Source organism: Trichomycterus rosablanca, chromosome 11 (genome assembly GCF_030014385.1).
Source record: "Trichomycterus rosablanca isolate fTriRos1 chromosome 11, fTriRos1.hap1, whole genome shotgun sequence".
NCBI lineage: Eukaryota > Metazoa > Chordata > Actinopteri > Siluriformes > Trichomycteridae > Trichomycterus > Trichomycterus rosablanca.
The window spans coordinates 11,317,691-11,341,895 of NC_085998.1; the positions used below are offsets into that span (position 1 = coordinate 11,317,691).

At 42.4% G+C, this 24,205-nt stretch overlaps 1 protein-coding gene across 1 annotated transcript in view; it reads right to left on the reverse strand.

Annotated features, from left to right (window-relative positions):
- loxl1 (lysyl oxidase-like 1) overlaps positions 1 to 14,749 on the reverse strand; it is a 32,779-nt gene extending 18,030 nt beyond the window's left edge. The window contains exons 1-2 of the mRNA XM_063004456.1: positions 13,666 to 14,749; positions 1,330 to 1,438 (exon numbers count right to left, since the gene is read on the reverse strand). Coding sequence (XP_062860526.1) covers positions 1,330 to 1,438; positions 13,666 to 14,749 — 1,193 coding nt within the window. The remainder of the gene's footprint in view (positions 1 to 1,329; positions 1,439 to 13,665) is intronic.
- Positions 14,750 to 24,205: the final 9,456 nt, after the last annotated feature.

Consider the following 24,205-nt stretch of genomic DNA (forward strand, 5'->3'; position numbering starts at 1 on the left):
CAGCAGCAATAGATGAGCGATCGTCTCTGACTTTACATCATGGACAGTGAGTGGGCACGGTATTTAAAAACTCCAGCAGCGCTGCTGTGTCTGATCCACTCATACCAGCACAACACACACTAACACACCACCACCATGTCAGTGTCACTGCAGTGCTGAGAATGAACCACCATCTTAATAATACCTGGTCGTGTTCCTGTGGGGGTCCTGATCATTGAAGAACAGAGTATAAGGAGGTTAAAAGTATGTAGAGAAACAGATGGACTACAGTCAGTAATTGTAGAACTACAACTAAGTGCTTTTTTATGGTAAGTGGAGCTGATAAAATGGACAGTGAGAGTAAAAACAAAAAGGTGGTTTTAATGTTATGGCTGATCAGTGTATGTTATCATGGTTTGATGCCTTGCCTATGCACCCTACGAACTGGATGCAACCAAAAGTTTCTTAGGTAGTTGTTGGGTTGGTTCCTTCATTCTATCAATATGTACCATTTTATTTTGTTAGCGTTTTCATGTCAGTGTTTCAATTTCTGAGAGTCTGCGCTTTTTAAATAGTTATGAATGCTTATTTCAATAATCAGTATCTTGGTCAAGGTCATGCAGCTGATATTAAGAGCTGGGGGCTATTTGGGGGTTGCTGCTCTCTAATGTTATAACAGCGGCCTTTAAAGAGCAAAAGAGGGATTATATTGTGATGTATAAATAGTTGACACAGAACTAAGACTTGAAACTGGATGCATGCTATCACAATCATGTATTAATAACTTATTTCATGTATTAAGAACCTTATTGTAGGTTTCTTTGTTATTATTAGCTAAGCAATAATAAAGGAAGAAAGAAAAATAAAAGTTAAACAGCAATTAAATCTGATGCCTGGACTGGACAGAAATGAATGGGATTCTCAGAAACTGCATTACTTCAACATTAGAACAGCAGAGTTGCTTCCTAATTGCTATAATTTAACTGCCAGTGATGGGACCAGAAAACCCAATGGCCTGGATTAAATTTGGGGCTGTCGTAATTATATTCTGCAGTGAAAAGACCTAGACCAACATGTGAATAAGCTTTTTCTTTATGTAAAGTCTCAGCCACTGGTAAAGATCTTTTATTAATTTGTTTATGGCTGTATGTGCATGTTATATTGCAACACTCCTGTAGGAAGTAGCGTTGATTTGACTCCAAATAACTGCATGGAAGAGATACAGTATGAACAGTAGAACTAATGATGCAGTAAAGTTGCATTTAATAATGTATATCTAAGCAAGAAGTCTTTAAATTCTCTAAAAATAAGTTACCAAATGAGTAAAAGGGCAAGACACATAAAAGGTACCTAGAAAGACACTTTTCCTCAGCAGCACAGCGTAGGGAGTACATGTGAGCTCGCTGGATATATGTAGAGGCCTGGACATAGTGAGGATCAGGAAGCAGATCTGGCAGACCTAACCACAAGAGAAAATACAAAAATTACAAATTGCTTTTCATCAAGTCCAGCTAAATATACACCGATCAGGCATAACATTATGACCACCTTCCTAACTGACTTGTCTGTGGCTATGCAGTCCCTTATGCGACAAACTACGATGCACTGTGGATTCTGACACCTTTCTATCAGAACCAGCATTAACTTCTTCAGCAATTTGAGCTACAGTAGCTTGTCTGTTGGATCGGACCACACGGGCCAGCCTTCGCAGCCCACGTGCATCAATGAGCCTTGGCCGCCCATGACCCTGTCGCCGGTTTACCACTGTTCCTTTCTTGAACCACTTTTGATAGATACTGACCACTGCAGACCGGGAACACCCAACAAGAGCTGCAGTTTTGGAGATGCTCTGACCGAGTCATCTAGCCATCACAATTTGGCCCTGGTCAAACTCGCTCAAATCCTTACGCTCACCCATTTTTCCTGCTTCTAACACATCAACTTTGAGGATAAAATGTTCACCTGCTGCCTAACATATCCCACCCACTAACAGGTGCCGTGATGAAGAGATAATCAGTGTTATTCACTTCACCGGTCAGTGCTCATAATGTTATGCCAGGTCGGTGTAATTTTAAATGTATCAGTTAAACATGATTTAGCGTTTAGTAATTAAAACATACAAATCATCTCTACATTGGGAGTTTAAAGGAAGACTACCTTGCAATATACAGTAAAAAGCACCGCAGTAAACATCAATTACAACATTCAACCTACTTCAAACCATGTTACCTGTTTTTACCTTTTGGTCAATGACAATTTTGCTTTACAGAACATGCCAGTGTGCAAAGTGAAATTTATGCACAGTTTCGCTGGTAATCTGGGTTCTAATTGTATATTTTGATTTTTGTGTCTTGCTTTGCACCCAGAGCTTCCACCCAGACACTGGACCCACCATGTTCCATCTAGGATGAAGCAGTCATTGCAGATAAGTGACTGTAGAGGTATATTGTTGAAACGTGTGTCAAATACAGAATACAATTTTATCCTTTCCAAGTAATACTAGATTCAATGTGAGACAATTTGCACAGGATGCCAATTTATTGCTACATTTCACAGAATCAATTGCCTTAAAACCTATTATTTTCTAGTGGAAGGAAACTAGAGCACCCAGGTTCAAATTAACTGTCTGACTATAAACACACACAGCGAAGCTTTGTTCCAAAATGTATTTATGGGTTTCTTTACTGAAAACAAATGTTTAAATACACTATATAGCCAACGTATGTGGACATCCAACTATACGCTTGTTGGGCATTCCATTCCAAAGCCATAGTCATGAAAATATGACAAACGTCACTGTTCCGAGGAGGCTTTTCACAATATTATGAGGGCGGCATGTTGGCTAAGTGGGTAACACTGTCGCCTCACAGCAAGAAGGTCCTGGGTCCGATCCCCAGATGGGGCGGTCCGGGTCCTTTCTGTGTGGAGTTTGCTTGTTCTCACCATGTCTGCATAGGTGTCCTCCGGGAGCTCCGGTTTCCTCCCACAGTCCAAAGACATGCAAGTGAGGTGAATTGGAGATACAAAATTTTTCCATGATATTATGAAATGTTTGTTTATTAGGATTTTAATGTCATGTTTTACATTGTGGTTACATTCATGACAGGACTGGTAGTTACTCATTACACAAGGTTCATCAGTTCACAAGGTTATATCAAACACAGTCATGAACAATTTTGTATCTCCAATTCACCTCACTTGCATGTCTTTGGACTGTGGGAGGAAACCGGAGCACCCGGAGTAAACCGACGCAGACACGGGGAGAACATGCAAACTCCGCACAGAAAGGACCTGGACGGCCCACCTGGACATCGAACCCAGGACCTTCTTGCTGTGAGGCAACAGTGCTACCCACTTAGTCACCGTGCCACCCAATATTATGAAATGTGGATGTACTGTCTATTCAGTAAAAAAGGACAGGAACTGATCATGGAACATCCTGGACGGGGCGCCAATCCACCACACATACACACACACACACCCATTCACCTATAGGGCAATTCAGTGTCTTCAATTAACCTTTTAAACTGTGGGAGAAAACCGGAGCTCCCAGAGGAAACCCACGCAGACATAAGGAGAACATGCAAACTCAGCACAGAAAGGACCCGGACCACCCCACCTGGGGATCGAACCCAGGACCTTCTTGCTGTGAGGCGACAGTGCTACCCACCGAGCCAATGTGCAAGACTGAAACATCTAAATGAAATAATTAGTAGGCTATCCACATACTTTTGGTTGGGATATGAAATTTATACACCATAGGGACCAAAGACCTTGTAGAGAATGTATTACAAAGTGTAAGTACAAGGTCAACAAAAGCAGCTCAGTAAATAGAAAGTCGATGCCAGATAGGAAGATAAAGCAGCCATGGACAATAAAACAACAATGATCTCACTTTCCTGCTGGGTCCAACCCGGGCTTCAAACCAGCTCTGTTATAAAAATAAATATCAGGAAGAAAAGAATTTGGAAGCTGTCAGAGCTGATATCTATAACACTTTCAGTGAGAGGTAAATCATAAAGGAGCGGGGAAACGACTGCTATTATAGCTAAAGAACTGAATCACGATAAGGTCAGGATCTTAGCTTCAGACCTGTGAACATAATGCAGAAAAAAACACCAAGCCTTAATGTTTTATGAGTTTAAAGCTTTTAAGGTTTGATTGCTGCTCATTCCAGTACTGTGAGTGCTTTTACTGTTTGCTGGCCTTCTTAGATCTAAGTACACATCCCATTTGTCATCCTGGTCTGAAGCAGGCTTCGAGGATTTCAGGATCAGGACTTGTAAAGAGTGTAACGGCAGTGTGAAATGCAGTGGTTGTCCAATAGACGTCTCTTCCTTTTGCCACGCCTCACTTTTGCACTTGGTGTTCTTATACAATGAGTAAAGTTACACGCTCAATAATAATCCCACTATTATCAGATTGCAGCATATTTAATATTTAAAATTGAGTTAGGGTTCTTATCCCATCTCAAGAGATACTTAGTGCATTTATATACAATTGGATTGCTGCTTCGTTTAAAATAGAGACCGTTTAAACCTGAGAGGTATTAAGCATTTTTTAAACAATGGGTAACCAAACAGCAAGAGATACATAAGATGATTTATTATCCATTCATCAGTAACCTCTTCATATGAATCTGGGACACCACTCGAAAACACTGGGCACAAGGACAAATTATTCCCTGAACACAGTGCGCATTCATCTGCAATTTATCTCATGGTGCCAATCTATTGCATTTACATACTCACTGACATGTATGAGCTAAAGCTGCCAATCCACTTATTTTTTAATTTTTTTTATGCATTTAACCCTGTTTCACCCAATCTAGTCATATCCAATCACTCAGTTGTATCTTTCCTGTACTGCTGCGGACCCCATACCCTGACCTAGACCTGTTATCATATTTTTATGTCCTGTATACACCAATGAGGCATAACATTAAAACCACCTCCTTGTTTCTACACTCATTGTCCGTGTTATCAGCTCCACTTACCATATAGAAGCACTTTGTAGTTCTACAATTACTAACTGTAGTCCATCTGTTTCTCTACATATTTTTTAGCCTGCTTTCATGCTGTTCTTCAATGGCCAGAACCACTACAGAGCAGGTATTATTTGGGTGGTGGATCATTCTCGGTACTGCAGTGACACTGACATGGTGGTGGTGTGTTAGTGTGTGTTGTGCTGGTATGAGTGGATCAGACACAGCAGCGCTGAGGGAGTTTTTAAACACCTCACTGTCACTGCTGGACTGAGAATAGCCCACCAACCAAAAATATCCAGCCAACAGTGCCCCGTGGGCAGCGTCCTGTGACCACTGATGAAGGTCTAGAAGATGACCAACTCAAACAGCAGCAATAGATGAGCGATCGTCTCTGACTTTACATCGACAAGGTGGATCAACTAGATAGGAGTGTCTAATAGAGTGGACAGTGAGTGGACACGGTATTTAAAAACTCCAGCAGCGTTCATACCAAAACAACACACACTAACACACCACCACCATGTCAGTGTCACTGCAGTGCTGAGAATGATCCACCACCTAAATAATACCTACTCTGTGGTGGTCCTGTGGGGGTCCTGACTATTGAAGAACAGGGTGAAAGCAGGTTAAAAAAGTATGTAGAAAAACAGATGGACTACAGTTAGTAATTGTAGAACTACAAAGTGCTTCTATATGGTAAGTGGAGCTGATAAAATGGACAGTGAGTGTAGAAACAAGGAGGTGGTTTTAATGTTATGGCTGATTGGTGTATGTAAACAACACTCAGTGTGTCATAACATGAAAATGTCATCCAGTAGTTCTTTATTTAATTCATTTTCATCAGCAGATTTATCCTGTACAGGTCGCAGCTGGCCATACCTTAAACAGGGTGCCAATCAATTGCAATGGCTTAGGCCATCCCCCCTCAGACATAGTCAATCATGTCTGTGTAGACACCTGGTCAAACGATAACACCACTCAGATTTAAACTCAGCTCTCAGTGGTGGTGGGCTAGTGTAGAAGACCACTGCACCACCCCGAGCACCCCGAAGGGCATATGAAGTTCAGTCATTATAGAAATATTAAGGCCCAGTGCAGGAACCATTTAAATATAGTGTTACCCATTGTTTTAATCACATCAAATAAATCAAGTGATGAAAACACCTAATAGTGTTTTGACATTCATCTCTGATGTTCTCTCAACAGTCTGATACACATTGTCTGCCTCTACCCGAGCCAAACGCAAGTCGCAGAATAAAAAAAGCTCTCTTCTAGGTTTTAACTTTAGTGACTCCCAGAAAGAGGACAGTGCTGGAAGTCATCAATCATTAGATCTAAGGCTTTAAACAAATTGACTGGGTGGGTGGGTTGTTAAAGGTGATAGGTGTGGAATCTGGCATGGTGTTGAGAGATAGAGGGTCAATCCTTGCAGATTATTAGAGGTGTAGCTGAAGAATAGGCAAGTCAAGGTACCTTAGTAATGAGGTACTTTTAATAAGGTAAATGTCTTGTAAATGTGTTGATTTTAATAAGAATCATGCACTGACAGATCAAACACATTGTGGTGTGAAGATGCATCAAAAGCCATATCCATAACCATCATTAAAATTTTATCAAAGCTGAATTATTGATAAAAACACAACCCAACATAACAATGTGCAAACAATGGCTGACCCTGCGCTGACTGTAGTCCATATGTTTCTCTGCATGCTTTGTTAGGCCCCTTTCATGCTGCTTTTAAATGGTCAGGACTCTCCCAGGACCACTACAGAGCAGGTATTATTTAGGTGGTGGGTCATTCTCCGCACTGCAGTGACACTGACATGGTGGTGGTGTGTTAGTGTGTGTTGTGCTGGTATGAGTGGATAAGACACAGCAGCGCTGCTGGAGTTTTTAAATACCGTGTCCACTCACTGTTCACCCTATTAGACACTCCTTGCTAGTTGGTCCACCTTGTAGATGTAAAGTCAGAGATGATCGCTCATCTATTGCTGCTGTTTGAGTTGGTCATCTTCTAGACCTTCATCAGTGGTCACAGGACGCTGCCCACGGGGCGCTGTTGGCAGGATATTTATGGTTGGTGGACTATTCTCAGTCCAGTAGTGACAGTGAGGTGTTAAAAAACTCCAGCAGCACTGCTGTGTCTGATCCACTCATACCAGCACAACACACACTAACACACCACCACCATGTCAGTGTTACTGCAGTGCTGAGAATGATCCACCACCTAAATATTACCTGCTCTGTGGTGGTCCTTTGGGGGTCCTGATCATTGAAGAACAGGGTGAAATATGGTAAGTGGAGCTGATAACATGGACAGTGAGTGTAGAAACAAGGAGGTGGTTTTAATGTTATGGCTGATCAGTGTATATATGACAAATGAAGGCATTCTATTAATTCTATAAATATGTGTGGGTGGAATTTGTGTCCATTCCATCAAAGAGCATCTGTGAGGTCAGCCATTGATGCTGGTCAAGAATCCCTGGCTCATAATCAACATTCCAATTAACTCCAAAGTTGTTTAGTGGGGTTGGAATTAGGGCACTGTTCAGGCATCGGGACACAGTCTGATGGAAGACCCTTTCATATATCCTTGTTTTTATTTAGGGGTGCTCAGGTGGTGCAGCACTTTATTACGCTATCCCACCACCACTGAGATCAGTGCTGCTATTTTTAAGAGGTGGGAGGTAACAGAATACCATAAGGAATCCCACTGTAACAGGAAAGAAGCATCACAGATTCCATGTAGACAATAATCAGATAGGAGGATCAAACACAGAAGATGTGAGACAGATTAATACAATTAACTAAATATTAATAGGGCTCAGTGGGTAGCACTGTCACCTCACAGCAAGAAGGTCCTGGGTTCGATCCCCAGGCGGGGCGGTCCGGTCCGGGTCCTTTCTGTGTGGAGTTTGCATGTTCTCCCCGTGTCAGCGTGGGTTTCCTCCGGGAGCTCCGGTTTCCTCCCACAGTCCAAAAACATGCAGTCAGGTTAATTGGAGACACTGAATTGCCCTATAGGTGAATGTGTGTGTGTGTGTGTGTGTGTGTGTCTGCCCTGCGATGGACTGGCTCCTCGTCCAGGGTGTTACTGTGTGCCTTGCGACCATTGAAAAGCTGGGATAGGCTGCGAAACGGAGCTGGACATTGACCGGCCACCCTAAGTGGTTAAGGTACTGAACTAGTAATCAGAAAGTTGTTGGTTCAAGGCCCTTACTCCTCAATATATAGTTAATCCTAATATATAGTCGTAGTTGTAAGACTAGTAAGGTACTGGACTAGTAGTGGTTAAAGTACTTGACTAGTAATCGAAAGGTCACTGGTTCAAGCCCCTCCACGGCCAGGTCGCCACTGTTGGGCCCCTGAGCGAGGCCCTTAATCCTCAATTGCTTAGAGAGTATATATGTATATGCCAATAAAGACAGTGTAACCATAAATCTAATTAGATAAGTGATTAAGAAAGTGAATGAGTAAATATTAATGTTACTACCATGTTTATTTTTACCATGGCAATTAAATTCTTTTACAGTATCTAGACTTGACTGGTGATTCTGATTGTGTACTGATGTTCTCATGTAAGACTATTTGAACCAGAAGATTTGTAATAACATTACTTGTTTATATCCAGTACAACATGTACATTTTTCCCTACTTCTGTAACTTCCTGTAAGTTGGTTCTCCACCCTTTCCATTAGCCTTATGATTTGTTCCTAAAAAAAAACACTGTTGCATGCAGAAAGAGGTCCTGCATTACGAAATGAGCCTACACTTTTGGCCTCGGCTCTGAATCGGTCTCAGATGGCCTCCCTGAGTCACCCCCTCTTTAATCAACACACACGTCTTGCACTGTTGGAACCGGCAAAATATTTTTCTGAGGCAATTCAATACGTGGTGGGCTCGTTCCATGTAAACTTTAATAGTAACTGTAACATAGACCCCTATTCTGGCTTTAAACTCTACGTACTTCACCCCACCCTTGGTTCAACACACTGGAATCATTCACCCTGTAAACTATCCTCAACCACTCACCCCCTTACACACTCCTCAAATTGATGAAGTCATTGCCATAACCACTACCAACCCCCTGAAAACAATGAGAGCATTGGATACAGAATGCTTGTCCATATGCTACACACACACTCAGATTTCGAAACGCCTGGTTCCAATAAGCCAGAGCCCTACACAACTTAAAAAGTAATTCACCCCTAACCCTGTTTCACATAAATGATTGGCACAAATTGGGTTGTAGTTATTTAAACAGGACATTACACTTTAACCAAAGTGACTTACAATTGTGACTTCACAGTCCAAACAATTAATATGTAAGGGCCCTGTTCTAGGACCCAACAGTGTGGTACCTTAATTGCTGAGCTACCATTGCCCTTTGGCACCCTAATTTTTCAGTTCAGACATGTCAAAAGGGGGAAAACTGCAATAATCGTTAAAAAAACAAATGAACACTATGAACAAGTATTCATAATGTTCAGTACTTTGGCAGCTACTACAGCTAGTAGTCTTTTTGGCGAAGTGTCTAATTAATATCAGATTCCGTCACTGGCGACAGTCAGTCACTGCACCCATGTCGGAGTCTCAGCTCTAAGCTCTCACTGGCCAGCATGGGTTTAATAAATAGTATATTAAATATTATATTTGATGTTTTCAGAGTATTTTAACAATAATACAAAACAGCATACCTGACCAGAATCCAATGCCCATCCCCAGCTGCACAAGCAAACAACTTTGCAATCCCTGAGCTTTGAGTTTGTTCATCACAAAGTACTCGAACCTTCCAGAAAACACATGAAAATGGCAAGAGCGCTACATTCTTTTAGATTTATTTATTTCACTCCATCAAAGAGTAAAAGCGATTTTGAAGCTCACTCCAGATGTGCATTCATTTTGCATTACCACCAGCTGAGCTAATCCCATTCCTCTGTGGTGTGCTAAACACTGTACTTTGGCTCATTGTGAATGAGCTACGGCTACACAAAGGGAGTATTTATCATAATGTTCAGAGAGAACCTAGTGTTTTAATTTTTATATATATCCAGTTTCCCTATGCAACCCTTACGTGTACACATGATCAAGCCATCATCAAGAGATCATGAAAAAACTCTGCCATCAAACCAAGATTACTCTGGGAATAAACAATTGAAATAAATACTTTCATCCAAAAACAACTTTTTTAAAGACTTTTATAAGAACTTATTGATTTGTTGGTGTAGAAAGTTCTACAAAGGCCTCCAAATCTCTCATTGGTGATTATAAATGGTCCATATACACCAATCAACCATAACATTAAAACCCCCCTTAGCCCCTTTTTATGCTGTTCTTCGATGGTCAGGACTCCCCCAGGAACACTACAGAGCAGGTATTATTTGGGTGTTGGCTCATTCTCAGCACTGCAGTGACACTGACATGGTGGTGGTGTGTTAGTGTGTTTTGTGCTGGTATGAGTGGATAAAACACAGCAGCACTGTTGGAGTTTTTAAACACCTCCCTGTCACTGCTGGACTGAGAATAGTCCACCAACCAAAAACATCCAGTCAACAGCGCCCTGTGACCACTGATGAAGGTTTAGAAGATGACCAACTCAAACAGCAACAATAGATGAGCGATCGTCTCTGACTTTACATCTACAAGATGGACCAACTAGGTAGGAGAGTCAAATAGAGTGTCACCAATAGAGTGGACAGTGAGTGGACACAGTATTTAAAAACTCCAGCAGCACTGATCCACTCACACCAGCACAACACACACTAACACACCACCACCATGTCATTGTCACTGCAGTGCTGAGAATCATCCACTACCTAAATAATACCTGCTCTGTGGTGGTCCTGTGGGGTCCTGACCATTGAAGAACAGGGTGAAAACAGGCTAAAAAGGTATGTAGAGAAACAGATGGACTACAGTCATTAATTGTAGAACTACAAAGTGCTTCTATAAAATGGACAGTGAGTGTAGAACATGGAGGTGGTTTTAATGTTATGGCTGTGTATAAATAAAGCCAGTTTTACAGCACCTATTCAAAAAGTATATAGAACAACCATCAAAACCAGTTCTATGATGAATTACTCCTGGATCATGGTTGATGTGGTCCACAGTGAAGCTTAGAGGCCACACTAGATTGAAGCCACTGCTTTAAAATTGGCACAGTAGGCCCTAAACTTTTTATCACATGCAGTCAAACTATGCCTATTTATATGGGCACAGAAAAGTTACCATCTATAGTCTATCACTAAACTGAACAAGTCATCAGTCCATTACAGGCCAAACACACTCACACAAACACACATTCAAACACACACAGACAGGACCCGGACCACTCTACCTGGGAATCAAACCCGGGACCTTCTTGCTGTGAGGCGACAGTGCTCCCACTGCTTTATTCTGGTCAGGGTCACGGTGGGTCTGATTTATTGGGCAAATGGAAGGAAACATTCCAGAAAAGTCACCAGTCTATCACAGGGCAGACACACACACACACACACACACACACACTTAGAGTGTTTTTTTTAGTTGTTCCAAATGGTCTGACTGCAAGTCTTTGGACTTGTGGAAGGAAAAGGGAGCTCCTAGAAGAAACCCAGGGGCAATTGTAGCCTAGCGGTTGAAGTACTGAACTGGTCATTGAAAGGTCGCTGGTTCAAGCCCCACCACTGCTAGGTTGCCACTGTTGGCCCTTGAGCAAGACCCTAAACCCTCAATTGCTTAGACAGTATACTGTCACAGTACTATAAGTCACTTTAAATTAAAGCGTCTGCTAAATGCTGAAAATGTAAATGTGGACACAGGGAGAACATACAAACTCCACACAGAAAAGACCCTGGCCATCCTTCTGGGGAATGTAACCCAGGCCTCTCTTGCTGTGAGGCCACACACACACACACACACACACACACTATATATATATATACAGTGTATCACAAAAGTGAGTACACCCCTCACATTTCTGCAGATATTTAAGTATATCTTTTCATGGGACAACACTGACAAAATGACACTTTGACACAATGAAAAGTAGTCTGTGTGCAGCTTATATAACAGTGTAAATTTATTCTTCCCTCAAAATAACTCAATATACAGCCATTAATGTCTAAACCACCGGCAACAAAAGTGAGTACACCCCTTAGTGAAAGTTCCTGAAGTGTCAATATTTTGTGTGGCCACCATTATTTCCCAGAACTGCCTTAACTCTCCTGGGCATGGAGTTTACCAGAGCTTCACAGGTTGCCACTGGAATGCTTTTCCACTCCTCCATAACGACATCACGGAGCTGGCGGATATTCGAGACTTTGCGCTCCTCCACCTTCCGCTTGAGGATGCCCCAAAGATGTTCTATTGGGTTTAGGTCTGGAGACATGCTTGGCCAGTCCATCACCTTTACCCTCAGCCTCTTCAATAAAGCAGTGGTCGTCTTAGAGGTGTGTTTGGGGTCATTATCATGCTGGAACACTGCCCTGCGACCCAGTTTCCGGAGGAAGGGGATCATGCTCTGCTTCGGTATTTCACAGTACATATTGGAGTTCATGTGTCCCTCAATGAAATGTAACTCCCCAACACCTGCTGCACCCATGCAGCCCCAGACCATGGCATTCCCACCACCATGCTTGACTGTAGGCATGACACACTTATCTTTGTACTCCTCACATGATTGCCGCCACACATGCTTGAGACCATCTGAACCAAACAAATTAATCTTGGTCTCATCAGACCATAGAACATGGTTCCAGTAATCCATGTCCTTTGTTGACATGTCTTCAGCAAACTGTTTGTGGGCTTTCTTGTGTAGAGACTTCAGAAGAGGCTTCCTTCTGGGGTGACAGCCATGCAGACCAATTTGATGTAGTGTGCGGCGTATGGTCTGAGCACTGACAGGCTGACCCCCCACCTTTTCAATCTCTGCAGCAATGCTGACAGCACTCCTGCGCCTATCTTTCAAAGACAGCAGTTGGTTGTGACGCTGAGCACGTGCACTCAGCTTCTTTGGACGACCAACGCGAGGTCTGTTCTGAGTGGACCCTGCTCTTTTAAAACGCTGGATGATCTTGGGCACTGTGCTGCAGCTCAGTTTCAGGGTGTTGGCAATCTTCTTGTAGCCTTGGCCATCTTCATGTAGCGCAACAATTCATCTTTTAAGATCCTCAGAGAGTTCTTTGCCATGAGGTGCCATGTTGGAACTTTCAGTGACCAGTATGAGAGAGTGTGAGAGCTGTACTACTAAATTGATTACACCTGCTCCCTATGCACACCTGAGACCTAGTAACACTAACAAATCACATGACATTTTGGAGGGAAAATGACAAGCAATGCTCAATTTGGACATTTAGGGGTGTAGTCTCTTAGGGGTGTACTCACTTTTGTTGCCGGTGGTTTAGACATTAATGGCTGTATATTGAGTTATTTTGAGGGAAGAATAAATTTACACTGTTATATAAGCTGCACACAGACTACTTTTCATTGTGTCAAAGTGTCATTTTGTCAGTGATGTCCCATGAAAAGATATACTTAAATATCTGCAGAAATGTGAGGGGTGTACTCACTTTTGTGATACACTGTATATATATATATATATATATATATATATATATATATATATATATAGTGGTCTCTTTTTATAAATTATTATTTGTTATAAATGACTTATTTAAAGTAATAATTGAATTATAGCACAGGTGTGAAGAACACAGTACCTCTTTGTTGAGGTCGGTAGACACTTCCCACGTTGGTGCTGGGATTCTCTGCGACGTTGGAGGTCAAAGGGTTTCGTGCAGGTTGCTGAATGAATGGAGGCATAGGCTGCGAGATTCCGAAGGGTGGAAACTGCTCATATTGTGGGCTTTGCATGGCAGGTTGGCCTCCTGTTCCCACACCAGCTGTAGCACCTTGCGAGACCGATGATTCACCATTGTACAGGCTGTGTGTGTACCGGCGGTCCAAACCATCTGAGAATGGAGTTTGGGCAGGTTGGGCGGGTTGGGCTGGTTGAGCAGATTGAGCTGTAAACGGTGGACCATAAGGTGGATAGAACCTGTAAGTGTCATCACTAGTGTCTGATCTAGGAACCACAGGAGCAAATCCTGCTCCTGTAAATCCTCCACCACCATAGGTGCCGACAGAATAACCTGTACCAACACCTCCACCACCACCAGCAGCATATCCACCCCCTGTGAAGCCTCTACTGGGGTCTGATGAATACCCTGTTCCAAGGAATGGTGGTTCATAGGCGTCGTAGGGGATGTAGTACGAAGGCTGTTGTTGGACAGGATGCTGTGGGTAGGATGGTGCATTGAAGGAAGAAGAGGAAGATGAAGAGGATGATGAGGCGGTAGATGAACTAGATGAAGTTCTGTACCGTGTGCCTGAAGATGACTGAATCCGACTTGATTCACCTGTACCAGCAGAACCTTGACGCCAATTGTCAGGCACCTGCCCAAATCCAAAAGGATGTCTGGCCTGCCCCCGGACCGTTTCTGAACCACCTCTGGAAGGAGCCTGTCTTCGCATATTTTGTCTGGATCTACGATTAGGGCCATCAGCTAAAAGCACCCGGTGGCTTCTGTCCTGTTCCTGCCCCTGAGCAGGGACATACTCAGCCCCACTGTTGAGCAAACTAAACACCCGTCCATTGTTCTCCCATTGAATCATCTGTCTCCATGGATTTGTTGAGGGCTCCTGTCCTTGACTTTGTACTTGAGTCTGTGACCGATCCTGTGACTGTACCCCAACAGCACCAAGCAACGTCAACACCCACAGCGACTTAAGAACCCGCAGCATCTTCACTAGACTTACCTGAGAAGCACAGAAAGTCATTCAAAATCAAACTAGTAAACAAGAACTGACCTCCTGATCCAGAATCCAACCATAAAAATGTGGAACAATGTCTGAATGCAGCCAAGTCAATGCTAAAATGTAGTCCTTTGAGTTCTCCTTGGTGCAGTCATACTTTGTAAGGTAGACAGGGCACCTGATAGACCCTGAAACAGACAACTGTTTAAAAGTCCTACGTTGTCCTCACTGTCTTTGTGTAGAATTGCTGCCAATGAACTGAGCATTGCTCTCTAAGTCCCTATAGTGAGAACCGCCTATTGCTTCTAACGCTGGCTCTCTATTTGCCTTTCTGATTGCTTACAGTCTCTCCCAAACTTTCTCCTCTCTCAGGCACTTTCTCTCTCTCTTGCAAGTGCAGATCCCACATGGCCCTAGTGCTAGAACTATTCCCGCATCCATCCGTGAATACATTTAGGGTCCAAAGCACAGAGTTCTTTTAATCACGTGGGAAAGCAAGAATGTCTGGTGCATGACCAGGGTCCTGCGATACACAAGCATTAATTTTTCCACATAAATCTCGTTCACAGTAATCGTTCACAGCTGAGAGCTAAAGTGCAGGGACAACAAAGATGGACCATTCTTTGTATTTTGACTGGCTAAAAATCTGGAACAATGTCTCTATAAAATGCAAATAAAATACTCCTGCCTACCAAAACAAAGGTCCCTTGTGTTGAAATGTTTAGCTGCGAGTGGTTTCTTTAATTAGGTGCAAAGTCTGTGAAAGAAAATAAATCTCTCACATACAGAACATGTCATGAGACCCATTCGTTTCCTGTAGTCTGGCTGGAAATCTTGAGGGCCTTATCAAATAGTAGTGGTCTGCTGTTCTATTACAGCATTTCTCCTGGGAGCGCTTGGATATGCACAACAGACAAAAAAACACTGGCTTACATTCAGTATTCAGTCTAGGAAATGGAAGTGCCTTAAAACAGTTAGTTAGTTAGTTAGTATTAAGTAAGTAAATAAGTAAATAAATAAATGAATGACACCATGATGGCACATTAACATCTTAGGGGAGACAAGGCGAAGCTCTTCAAAAGAAGTTACCTATCTCTGTGGATTTCCCACAGCTACTCTTGATTCCTTCATTCATATTCAAAATAGACATTGGTTGCCTAATGGGTAGAGCTTTGGGCTATATATATACTATACCAATCAGCCATAACATTAATCCACCTCCTAGTTTCTACACACATTATCCATTTTATCAGCTCCACTCCACCTACCATACAGAAGCACTTTGTAGTTCTACAATTACTGACTGTAGTCCATCTGTTTCTCTGCATGCTTTGTTAGCCCACTTTCATGCTGTTCTTCAATGGTCAGGACTCTCCCAGGACCACTACAGAGTAGGTATTATTTGGGTGGTGGACCATTCTCAGCACTGACGTGGTGGTGTGTTAGTGTGTGTTATGCTGGTATTAGTAAATAAGACACAACAATGCTGAGAGAGTTTTTAAACACCTTACTGTCACTGCTGGACTGAGAATAGTCCACCAACCAAAAATATATCCAGCCAACAGTGCCCCGTGTGCAGCATCTTGTGACCACTGATGAAGGTCTAGAAGATGACCAACTCAAACAGCAGCAACAGATGAGCGATCGTCTCTGACTTTACATCTACAAGGTGAACCAACTAAGTAGGAGTGTCTAATAGAGTGGACAGTGAGTGGACACAGTATTTAAAAACTCCAGCAGCGCTGCTGTGTCTGATCCACTCATACCAGCACAACACACACTAACACACCACCACCATGTCAGTGTCACTGCAGTGCTGAGAATGATCCACCACCTAAATGATACCTGCTCTGTGGTGGTCCTGTGGGGGTCCTGACCATTGAAGAACAGGGTGAAAGGGGGCTAACAAAGCATGCAGAAAAACAGATGGACAACAGTCAGTAATTTTAGAACTACAAAGTGCTTATATATGGTAAGTGGAGTTGATAAAGTATATACACAGATCCGCCATAACATTAAAACCACCTCCTTGTTTCTACACTCACTGTCCATTTCATCAGCTCCACTTGACCATGCAGAATGCATCTCTATTTTAACTGCAAGATGGTGATTCCTGATCAGGTTGTTCCTTCTTTAGACATGCCCAGTTCCCAGCTTGAACCCTAAGAGGCATTTTGAGACTAATCCCAGGTCTTCAGGTATTGAGCATGCGCATTGATTGCAATGTAACATTGGAATTTGTTTAGACATGCATGGACTTGTGGATGAAGCTGAGACACTTGCTGAGACAAAGTTTTAATCTGACCTTAATTGCTTTTCTTAAAGGCACTTCTGCATTTTCTCTAGATTAAAAAGAGACTAAGTTCAAGCCTTCAGAGTGGGTCATTCTCAAACAGGCATTGAATGTCCCTATTTTGTTATAACAGTCAGCAGTCCGCTAGTGTTTGCATTGGCAGACTTCATCAGTAATGTTGAGTGCGCCAACAAGCCAGGCATGACTGCATTTCTTCTAAGATTATGTACTTAAATTAAACAGCTGTGAACAACCATTTTCAGCCAGCTCATTTGAAACAGGACCCTATACGGATAAAAGTATTTAGTTCTCTCAGCACATTCTAGGCGGACACTGGGCGACGTGCTTCAAAGCACAGCTTTCGCCTTCTGAAGTTTTCTGGGCCAGAAAAAAAAGGAGAAGGAGGAGTAGATGCCCCAGGGATTGTTCAGAGCAAGCTCTTACATCAATTCAAACATCAAAATGTATGTAATCATTTTTATCAAAGCTTGTGATGTTAAATCTCCCGGGGTATGAAGGTGTTCCAAGTTAAATAAAAGCTGTGTCTGATTTCTTGAAACCATCTTCCTGTTCATTTTGAATATTAGAGCAGTCAAAGTAATAGTGGCGTGCTCTGATCTTCATGCACAGCTTTTTCAGGAATGTCATGCTTAGATGTCTGAAAGTTTAAGATTACCCTTAAACTTGTAAATATGATTTTATCAGGGGTGAAATGTTTGGTTAAATTTGCTAAATTCTGGTATTTTTGCAAACATGGCAACATAGAACAAGGTTGTTCATTCATGTGGTGGCTATTATCATAAAAAATAACTAAATAGCTGAGTGTTCCTCAATCTTCATTATTTTTACTATATTCAAAACGACTTTGCTGGGCATCACCCACTCTACAGGTTGTGTTACTGTGCTAAAGGTTTAAGATTACCCCCAAATTTGGAAATATGATTTTATAAGGGGTAAAATGTTTGGTTAAATTTCAAATTTAATTTGGTATGTTTTCAAACATGGCAACATACATAGAAAAACAAGGTTTTTCATTAATGTGGTGACTATTGTCATATATATATATATATATATATATATATATATATATATATATATATATATATATATATACACACTCTATTGCCAAAAGTATTCACTCACCCATCCAAATCATTGCATTCAGGTGTTCCAATCACTTCCATGGCCACAGGTGTATAAAACCAAACAGCTAGGCATGCAGACTGCTTCTACAAACATTTGTGAAAGAATGGGTCTGAATTCCAGAGTGGTACCGTGATAGGATGCCACCTGTGTAACAAGTCCAGTCGTGAAATTTCCTTGCTACTAAATATTCCAGTCAAATGTCAGTGGTATTATAACAAAGTGGAAGTGATTGGGAACAACAGCTATTCAGCCACGAAGTGGTAGGCCATGTAAAATGACAGAGCGGGTTTAGCGGATGCTGAGGCGCATAGTGCGTAGAGGTCGCCAACTTTCTGCAGAGTCAATCACTACAGACCTCCAAAATTCATGTGGCCTTCAGATTAGCTCAAGAACAGTGTGTAGAGAGCTTCATGGAATGGGTTTCCATGGCCGAGCAGCTGCATCCAAGCCTTTCATCACCAAGCGCAATGCAAAGCGTCGGATGCAGTGGTGTAAAGCACGCCGCCACTGGACTCTAGAGCAGTGGAGACGTGTTCTCTGGAGTGACGAATCACGCTTCTCCATTTGGCAATCCGATAGACGAGTCTGGGTTTGCCGGTTGCCAGGAGAACGGTACTTGTCTGACTGCATTGTGCCAAGTGTAAAGTTTGGTGGAGGGGGGATTATGGTGTGTGGTTGTTTTTCAGGACTTAGGCTCGGCCCCTTAGTTCCAGTGAAAGGAACTCTTAATGCTTCAGCATACCAAGAGATTTTGGACAATTTCATGCTCCCAAATTTGTGGGAACAGTTTGGGGATGGCCCCTTCCTGTTCCAACATGACTGCGCACCAGTGCACAAAGAAAGCTCCATAAAGACGTGGATGAGTGAGTTTGGTGTGGAAGAACTTGACTGGCCTGCACAGAATCCTGACCTCAACCCGATAGAACACCTTTGGGATGAATTAAAGCGGAGACTGCGAGCCAGACCTTCTCGTCCAACATCAGTGTCTGACCTCACAAATGCGCTTCAAGAAAATTCCCATAAACACACTCCTAAACCTTGTGGAAAGCCTTCCCAGAAGAGTTGAAGCTGTTATAGCTGCAAAAGGTGGGCCGACATCATATTAAACCCTATGGATTAAGAATGGGATGTCACTCAAGTTTATATGCGTGTGAAGGCAGATGAGCGAATACTTTTGGCAATATATATATATGTATATACTGCATGCCGTATGTATCTTATCACTTACACTTTGACGAGTGCAACGCAGATCAGCACTGTGTACGGAGAGACACACCCTGACAGTAATCTTTTCCCCATCTCTGTTCAGGCGCCATCAATCAGCCAGCAGAGGTAGTAATTGCATTAGTTATGAGAGAGTCCTTATCCGGCTTTTACATCCCACCCCTATCTGAACAACAGGCAAATCGTTGTTCATGTGGTTGCTCAGATGATTCGATGTCTTCGAGATCTCAGCTCTGGTGTTCCAGCGTGTTTTTACCGCTGCGCCACCTGAGCAGCAATCCCTATCATTCCTACTATCTTCAAAAACCACTTTGCTGGGCATCACCCACTCTATTCTGCTGAGGGTTTAAGATTACACCCAAACTTGGAAATATTATTTTATAAGTGGCAAAAAAATTTGGTTAAATTTGTTAAATTCTGGAGCCCAGGTGGCGCAGCGGGATATTCCGCTAGCACACCAACGCTAAACACCTCGGTTCGAGTCTCAGCTCTGCTACCGGTCGGCTGGGCACCATCTAGCAGGCACAACTGGCAGTGCCTGCAGCAGACACAAATTGGCCACCATGTCTGCTGGGTAGGGGAAATGACCGGACTAAGTGGGTGGGGTCTTCAAATGCTGTGCAAGGACCCTGGTTAGTGGATAGAGGCGTCTGTGCAGAAGCACAGGCGTAAAGGAGAGGTCCCCTACGACTTAGCTAGATGGCTGGGCAGCATCTAGCAGGCACAATAGGCAGTGCCTGCAGCAGACACAAATTGGCCACTATGTCTGCTGGGTATGGGAAATGACCAGACTAAGTGGGTGGGGTCTTCAAACGCTCTGCAAGGACCCTGGTTAGTGGATAAAGGAGTCTGTGCAGAAGCACAGGCGTAAAGAAGAGGTCCGCAAGAACTGTGCAAACATTGGAAATAAATCAGGAGAAAAAGGGAGAAGATGCATAAATAAATAAATAAAAATGTTAAATTCTGGTATTTTTGCAAACTTGGCAACATAAAACACATTTGTTCATTCATGTGGCAACTATTATCATAAAAAAATAACCAAATAACTGAGTGTTCACCAATAGTCATCATTATTATTCAAAAACCACTTTTCCGGGCATCACCCACGCTACCAGTGGTGTTACTGTGCTGCCCTTTTAGGAATTCCATTGACGCAAATACAGAAAGAAAAGATAACAGGATGAAAAGGAAATAAAATGTTAGAAATGGAAAGAATGTATTACATCTCCTATTCATGTTCCAATGTCTGCTGTGTGCCCTTTTGTATAAACGTCCATCAGCAATGCTTTGTACAATATGTCCCGGGTCAGAAAAACAAGTGCTGCTAGGGCGGGGCACAGCTGGGACACAGTGCTGAGATTCCAGGCAGGAGCATCTCCAAATTAAAATGATGTTTATTTACTGTATAACTGGATTATGTCTTTCCTAGATTCTTACATTTTCTCCAATTCTAACATATAGATTATACACATTAATACACACCAATCAGCCATAACATTAAAACCACCTTCTTGTTTCTACACTCAGTGTCCATTTTATCAGCTCCACTTACAAAGAAGCACTTTGCAGTATAACAATTACTAACTGTAGTCCATCTGTTTCTCTACATACTTTTTTAGCCTGCTTTCACCCTGTTCTTTAATGGTCAGGACCCCCACAGAGCAGGTATTATTTGGGTGGTGGATCATTCTCAGCACTGCAGTGACAATGACATGGTGGTAATGTGTTAGTGTGTGTTGTTCTGGTGTGAGTGCTGGTATGAGCGCTGCTGGAGTTTTTAAACACTGTGTCCACTCACTGTCCACTCTATTAGACACTCCTACCCAGTTGGTCCACCTTGTAGATGTAAAGTCAGAGACGATCGCCCATCTGTTGCTGCTGTTTGGGTTGGTCATCTTCTAGACCTTCATCAGTTGTCACAGGACGCTGCCCACGGGGCGCTGTTTGCTGGATATTTTTGGTTGGTGGACTATTCTTAGTCCAGCAGTAACAGTGAGGTGTTTAAAAACTCCAGCAGCGCTGCTGTGTCTTATCCACTCATACCAGCACAACACACACTAACACACCACCACCATGTCAGTGTCACTACAGTGCTGAGATTGATCCACCACTCAAATAATACCTGCTTTGTGGTGGTCCTTGAAGAGTCCTGACCATTGAGGAACAGCATGAAAGGGGGCTAACAAAGCATGTAGAGAAACAGATGGACTACAGTCAGTAATTGTAGAACTACAAAGTGCTTCTATATGGTAAGTAAAGCCGATAAAATGGACAGTGTGTGTAGAAACAAGAAGGTAGTTTTAATGTTTCAAAACCTTACATTTGTGTGTCAAATACCATACTGAGTTTTCCTTACTAGTCACCAGTATCATTATCATCATAGTGCACTGACCACTGGGGCACCATTGTTTAGATACTAAAATCAATACCCAGTTACAAACAAGCTTATACTCTTGAAAGACCTAGTGACACTTATCTCGAGTATTACTATTTTTTCTTAGCTTTTACATTTACATTTTCAGCATTTTAGCAGAAGCTTTTATCCAAAGCGACTTACAGCCTTGCTTAAGGGTCCAACAGTGGCAATCTGGCAGTGGTGGGGCTTGAACCAGTGACGTTTCCATTACTTGTCCAGTACCTTAACTGCTAGTCTACAGCTGCCTCTGTACATGATATATTACTTGCCCTGATTGCATTTGCTTACACTTTGATGTTGTTGAGGAAAGGCTCTCATCTGTAGGTGATGGATATAGGGCTATTTTCAGTAACAATAACAGAATAAAATGCACATGTAGTGATATTTTTAACAATAGGCACTAGTGTGAATTCATACATTTACACAAGACATGGTGTCAATACATATACAAAAGCCAATCAACTCCTTGCTTGTCTTTGGAAGATGTTTTGGCATAAAAACACAAATAAAAACAAAGCAAAATGCGTCATATCTCCGTTGTCTTTCTTTATTGTGCCTGTGCCTCTTAAAGTCTTCAGGTTTTACCCCATTCAGCTCTCACTCCCTCGGACATGGCCAATTAAGTATGTCAAGTGCTTAGCCAGTCTAGTGGCATCAGCAAGATTTAAACCTGATGCTTGAGACAAAGCAGTGGTGGTGAGTTACACTACTGCACCACCAGAGTGCCGTTATTTATTTACTTTATGAGTATGTTTTTTGGGCGGCACGGTGGCTCGGTGGGTAGCACTGTCGCCTCACAGCAAGAAGGTCCTGGATTCGATCCCCAGGCGGGGCGGTCTGGGTCTGGGTTTGCATGTTCTCCCTGTGTCTGCGTGGATTTTCTCTGGGAGCTCCGGTTTTCTCCCACAGTCCAAAAACATGCAGTCAGGTTAATTGGAGACACTGAATTGCCCTATAGGTGAATGGGTGTGTGTATGTGTGTCTGCCCTGTGATGGACTGGCACCCCGTCTAGGGTGTTACTGTGTGCCTTGCGCCCATTGAAAAGCTGGGATAGGCTCCAGCACACCCCACATGACCCTAATTGGATAAGCAGTTAAGAAAGTGAGTGAGTATGTTTCTTACATTGCTTAGGTATTTTGCAGATCCTTTTATTAAAGTTACATACAGCTAAGACATAATACAATCCAAGCAACAGAAGGAATCCAGTGGTGGTAACTTACTCCGACATTGTCCAAGCCTACCACTGCTTTATTTAATTATTCCTGGAAATCTGGGGCTTATTACTTTTTAACTATGTTTTAAAAATGTCAGCTTTCAGTTTCTCAAAAACTACCACATAATCAGCTGTTTTATTTGGTGGCCCTTAAGTGCTTAATTATAGAAGAAAATTGATAGCATTTACTGTTTTTCATTAACTCTAACATCTGTCCTCCACAATGAATTTCTATGCCCGGCATAAACATGCTCTCGCACATGATGAAGCTTTTATTACAAGCGTTCATAAGTCTTGGTAACTTGGTCTCAGGGACCACACGGGCCCTGTGACTGCCCTGTATACATGATAGGCATGTAAAGGAGTTCGTCTGGATTCACTGTGGACTTTGGGAGCTTCATCTGTGCTGCCCTTTTTCCTTTGCTGTCATGTTTTCCTGACCTTTGTCATGGCCCTGAGGCTTGGCTAGAATAGAGTCAATTTCATGTGTTGACCCAAGAGAAGGGGAAGCAATTCAAAACAAAATAGGATAATATTTAGGTCCCCTTTATGGCACTGCATAAAATGTCTGAAAATAACTATATAAGGCTAATTTGTCATGGACATGACATTCATGGATATGAATCTTTTAGCCTAATAATTACATTCTTCTAAATAGTGTAAAAAAAATCACAAATGATCACATTTATAAATTCACAAAAAAAAACAAAAAAAAATGAAAGTAACAATTTTGCTACTCCCACACTCAACTCTTTAACAAAATCGTCATACTACTGTTTTTAAACTTTTTTTAAAATTTTAATTCTCCACCAATGCCAATCCCTGCTCTGATTGAGGAGAACGAAGCTAACCCACGCCCCCTCCGACACATGGGCAGCATGCCGTATGCATATTATAACCTACACTTTGATGAGTGCAGTGCAGCTCAGCACTGTGTACGGAGAGACACACCCTGAGAGCACTCTTTTCTAATCTCTGTGCAGGCACCATCAATCAGCCAGCAGAGGTCGCAATTGCATTAGTTATGAGAGAGAGACTCTATCCGGCTTAATCCCGCCCATATCTGAACAACAGGCCAATCGTTGTTCATGTGGCCGCTCAGCTGTTTTTTTTTTACCGCTGCGCCACCTGAACGGCGTTTTTAAACTTCT